Source organism: Echinops telfairi, unplaced genomic scaffold (genome assembly GCF_000313985.2).
Source record: "Echinops telfairi isolate 266 unplaced genomic scaffold, ASM31398v2 ScPeMD7_7138;HRSCAF=8121, whole genome shotgun sequence".
Classification (NCBI taxonomy): Eukaryota; Metazoa; Chordata; class Mammalia; order Afrosoricida; family Tenrecidae; genus Echinops; species Echinops telfairi.
Window position 1 is genome coordinate 243,818 of NW_022111038.1, and position 5,005 is coordinate 248,822.

General features: G+C 44.3%; 1 protein-coding gene across 1 annotated transcript in view; it reads right to left on the reverse strand.

Annotated features, from left to right (window-relative positions):
- TMEM47 (transmembrane protein 47) overlaps positions 1 to 4,995 on the reverse strand; it is a 37,275-nt gene extending 32,280 nt beyond the window's left edge. The window contains exon 1 of the mRNA XM_004717733.2: positions 4,760 to 4,995. Coding sequence (XP_004717790.1) covers positions 4,760 to 4,985 — 226 coding nt within the window. The 5' untranslated portion in view covers positions 4,986 to 4,995. The remainder of the gene's footprint in view (positions 1 to 4,759) is intronic.
- Positions 4,996 to 5,005: the final 10 nt, after the last annotated feature.

Consider the following 5,005-nt stretch of genomic DNA (forward strand, 5'->3'; position numbering starts at 1 on the left):
CCAATAAAATGATTTAAAAAAAAAACAGGAGTTGGTAGGAAAATTGGATTAACTTGAATATGGATTGTAGAGTAGGATCGGTTTTGACCACTGAAATCTAAGTCAATAAAATATTTTTTCCCTTAGGAAATTAAAAAAAAGAATGAAAAGTTCACACTTTATTCATAGCATTATTCTGCTCCTTAGTAGGATTACATGATAATTTAATATGGTTCCCAGAGTACATCCATAGATGATATATATATGCAAAAAACAGATCATGTCCATGATCAACAGCCCTATTCACAAGTATATCTTGGCATACCGGACGCATCTCTGGTCTAAGTAGACTTACCAATAAACAAAAACTTGAAGGCAATTCTTGAAATGTTTTCTTGACAGTAGGTAAAAAATGGACTGAGCTAAGCTTTGGTTGCTTTTATTTTTGTTTTCTTTTGAAATGTTTCATAAAAGTTAGACTTTTCACACCCGCATCAAAACCAGGACTGATCTCAATGGCTCCCTGGAGATCACACTCCTACGATAAATTTGAGCCAGAGAGGATTTATATGGTCCCATAAATCATAATATCACTTGTAAAACATCAATCTGCAGGAGCTGGACAATCCAAGAGATTTGAGAAGAAGATCACCGTGAAAATTGTGCTAGTACACTTAGTTTTTGCTCAGGTTTATTAATGGAGAAAGTTTGGGGGTTAACGGATCGTCTCTGTTAATGTTCCACCCATTTGTCTGTGCTGTGTAGGGTCAACAAAACTGCATTTGTTCTACTTTTGTTGTTTTCCAGGAAGCCAGAGGAGGGTACAATTTCAGTGACTTCCAGGCTGGCTGAGCCATTTGTAAACATGCATCAGTACCAATCCATTTCAAGCAACAAGCAGAACCTTCTATGAAGGGGAGTGCCATCATGAGTTTCCCAATGTACTTCTGCTTCTCAGGTTAATAATATTGAGAGAGAAATGTACACCGACAATACATTCCTGAACTAAGAATCATTGCATCTCAGATTTTCTAAGACATACAGCTATTCAGGCAGTTCGATTGATCTTAAACTATCACGTAAGATAGATCTGCTTCTTGTGTCTTTTAAAATGGGGTTTTATACTAAAATTGCAAAGATAAATAGAGCTACATATAAAGAACTGCTTGTCAACGGAAAATGATAACATTCACCTGTTATTAGCAGAGAGTGCACTGCCATTTCAAAACTGCCAGTGACTCATGTTACAAATGCAGCTATTTTTAGGACAGAGGTGAATGGTAACAATATTCCTTTTTGAAAGGGGGGAGGTGAGGTGGGAAATCAACTCTTGGATCAGTATTTTGTTGACGGAACCATAGATAAATGCGCCCTAAAATGACCCTCAGGAAAGCGTGTTTACTTGGCCATCTCCTTGTCCTTGCTTTTTGCTTAATCAAGAAATCATATTGCTAGCGTACATCAACTTGCCTTCGAGAAAATATCTACAGTCACACAATTTAAACAAGAAGTGCCAAATCACCCTAGAGCATATACAGTAAAGTCCATTTTGACGTAGAGTTTAGGGCCTTGGCATTCTGTATAAACTTGGACCATATCCTATTTGCCCTCAGAATTCTCTTGTGTTTGGACTGTGAAATTCTAAATTCTAACCACAACACTCTAGGGGGAAAGGAGTTATCAACACTAAATGTGACTAAGCAGACGTCTAAAATCCTCATCTTTTTTTTTCTTTTTTTTAAAGATTTATTTAGAGGTTACCAAGAACCAGTAGTGGGGATAGAAATCCTTAGGGGAAAAAATGTGGGGGGGTGGGGGCATGATGGTCAGCTACGCAAGTGTGCACCTATTCTGAACTTCCTCACAAGGATACTTCTATATAGTTTTCCTCTCCCCTTTCTCTGTATCACCACGAATTTGATAATCTTTGTCTTTTTGGGGGGGAACTGTGCCACATAAAAAGGAATGCCTGGAAGGTCCCCAATACAATGAATCGGGACACCACCGAAAAGCATGCCAGCTGACGGATGCTAGCCTGGATTACTGGTTCATACTAAAAGTGCTGACGCAACCTTCAGTGCACCACGACGCACCCAGAAACATGGTTCTGCTACCACCTAAAACCAGCAAACAGGACACAAACGGCAAACGGTGCATATTTGGCCACATCTTGCAATGCTGCTTTACAAGGAAATGGGTGAGGGGAAAGTTTCCATAGAAGCTGGGCCTAAGGAGGGCATTCTGTTGTCAGCAGGCAACAGTCCCGAAATTTTCCTTCTGTAAATACAAGCTGGCCTTTTCATGGCAGCTTTCATTCTGATTAAAACAAAGGGTTTTAATTATGCCTTGAAGATCCTGAATGAAGAGCCTCCAGTAAAACTGTCCTTGGTGGTGTCTCCGGAGGCAATTCATATTTACAAACAATTAAGTGGCTCTTAAAATCATCAGCTAAGACGTTTCCCTCCCTGCTTCCTGCAGCTCCACACAGCAAACAGACAGGAAAAGCTGCCTACCCTTTGGAATGGGCAAGAAAAGCATAGCTGGTTTCGATTCAGCACCCCCTACCCCTTTCATTTTCCTGAAATCTGATGGAGAGAAACTTCTCCTCCATGTACCATTATAAGAAAGCATTTTTTGTAAGAACATAGCGGGGCGGGGGACACAGTCAATCTCCACATTGTGTTTCCATGCTAGTTCCCAATCGCCTGCCCACTGCCAACCCCATCGGGAAAGCCCGTAACTTCTTTTCTATTTTGCTTGTGGACTCTTTACTTACCTAGAGCTGAAAAGTAATTTTTCAGGAAAATAAAAACTCAAGTAGATTTCCAGGAGCCCAGATAGAAATGCTGGGTGTGGGGAGTAGTGGCTGAGTTTCAATAACAAGGGTAGAAGAGAGGGGTTAAGGGTAAAGTAGAGATTGTGCCCACCTTTGAATTTTACCTTGCAGAAACACCACTACATCTGCATTTAACTTCTTTCTCACTCCCAATTTCCTTGTCTAGAAAGGGGGGGGGGGCACTAGCTGAGATTAATGGCTATGAAGGCAATTAAGGAAAGATTAGCAAACATTGCATGCAGCTCTTCAAACTGGAGCTGGCTTCCCTTCATTCCCCACATTCCTGGCCAAGAGAAAAGGATAAGGGCCTGAAAAGAAAGCAGGAGTTGAAGCCTATTTCTCTAACCTATCTGAAAAGTCTTTATGCAATCAGGGGGCTATTATTTCAAGAGACAGTGAGAAAGGGGCAAAAGATTCATGTTGCTAAGGAGACCTGCAGAAGCTGGCATTCCTACATAAATTTCCATTTCTATTGGAGAGGGAGAAGAAAAGATATTTTTTCCAAAGTTTATTTGGCGCCCCTGGTAACTGAAGAAAGGCATTTTCCAGATTTATTTTATCTTCAGTTGTAAACAACCAACCCTGAAAGAACTGGGAGACCTAAATGTTGACCTCCTGCTGCCAACCAGTCCCCTCCACAGTGAATTAAACCAAAAGACAAAAAACGCTTCAAGGGGAATTTTGAGGTGAGGGTGGAAAAAAAGCCTTTTGTACACAGAAAATGAAATTTACAGAAGAAACTTAACCAAGTAAACTAATCTCTCTTAAAACCAGAAACCCAAGGCTAAAGCAGATCGGATTCTCTGTGGCTTTTTTGTGTGATTTCAACTTTGCTGAAACTTGAAAAGGTTCCAGTAAAGCTTTATAAATAGTGCTAGAAAAGACGTGAAACTGTCACGAAGGAATTTAATGAGTTTCTTGGGGTGTGCGTGTACACACACGTGCGTGCGCACGGTTCTGTGTGATGTGTGTGTGTGTGTGTGTGTGTGTGTGTGCATGTGTCTGTCGTGGGGCACGTTCTCTCCAGTTACTCTCCCTTTCTCTGTGCCAACACCCGCAGCTAAAGAATCAAGATGAGAAAGGAAAGGGCTTGCAGCATGAAATAAGTTGGCAGGTTTCCTCTAAAGGTGTAAGAGGGGTGCTGGGAAGGCAAATGTGGGAGTCCCAGAGGGGAGAAAGGAATAAATCTCCAGCTCCCCAGGAACAGGCACCTCAGAGGGCTCAATTTGCAGCTCCCAGTGCTAACTGAATAGAGAACAACTTTCTGAGTATCTCTAGCTCTCGGAGAAGAAAAGATCAGGCAGGAGAGGGCATCTATGGAGGGTGGGAAGAGGAAGGGTAACTCACAACCAACTACCATGTCACCAAAAAAGGCAATGTCGCTAGTCCGTTTCCCACCTCTCCATATTCCTCAAAAACATAAGGAAATTAAAGTCCAAGCCAAAACGAACCGGGGGAACCCAGATCAGGTGGAGAGAAACAGGCAGAAACGTGGGTACAGAGAGGTAAACTCAGGAAAACACCTCCCTGAGAGGGCAGAAAAGAGTGGGGGAGCCTGAGCCAAGAACCCACATCTTCTAGGCGGAGTTGGGGCGTTTTTAGCTTATTGCTTTTTTAATGAGGGTATGGAAGGCGTTACATTTTTAACCAAACCACATGGTTCTCGCCCTAAATGATAACAATTACCCAGAATAGCATAGGTGTTACTCCAGAGCTGGAGGAATGGCCCTGGGAGGAGGGTGAGGGCGGGGAACATCCCTTTAGGGTTGGCGACCTGATTTGGGATAGGGGAGAGGAGGGCAAGTCAGGGAGGCGGCTGGAAGGGCCTGAATGGGGTGGGAAGGACACAGTGGGGGTGGGGTGGGGGGACCTAAGCAGCAGGGAGTGGGAGGTGGCGGTCAGGGCAGCGGGGAGGGGACAGGGGTGGCGACGCTGGGCCCTCACCGCTGCTGAGCGTGGACTCGCAGTGCCAGATGTCCAGGCTGGCAGGCTTCCGGCAGGACTCCCACAGGGACAGGTAGTACTGGTGGTCAGCCGTGACCCAGGCCGGGCTCAGCACAGCGCCCAGGTCCAGACACAGAGCCAGGAAGATGCACACCAGCCCGACCAGCTTCAGCGGGGTGAGCACCGACACGCGCACCTCCTCCATGCCGCTGCCCGCCGAAGCCATGCCCGTCGCCGCGGCCACCT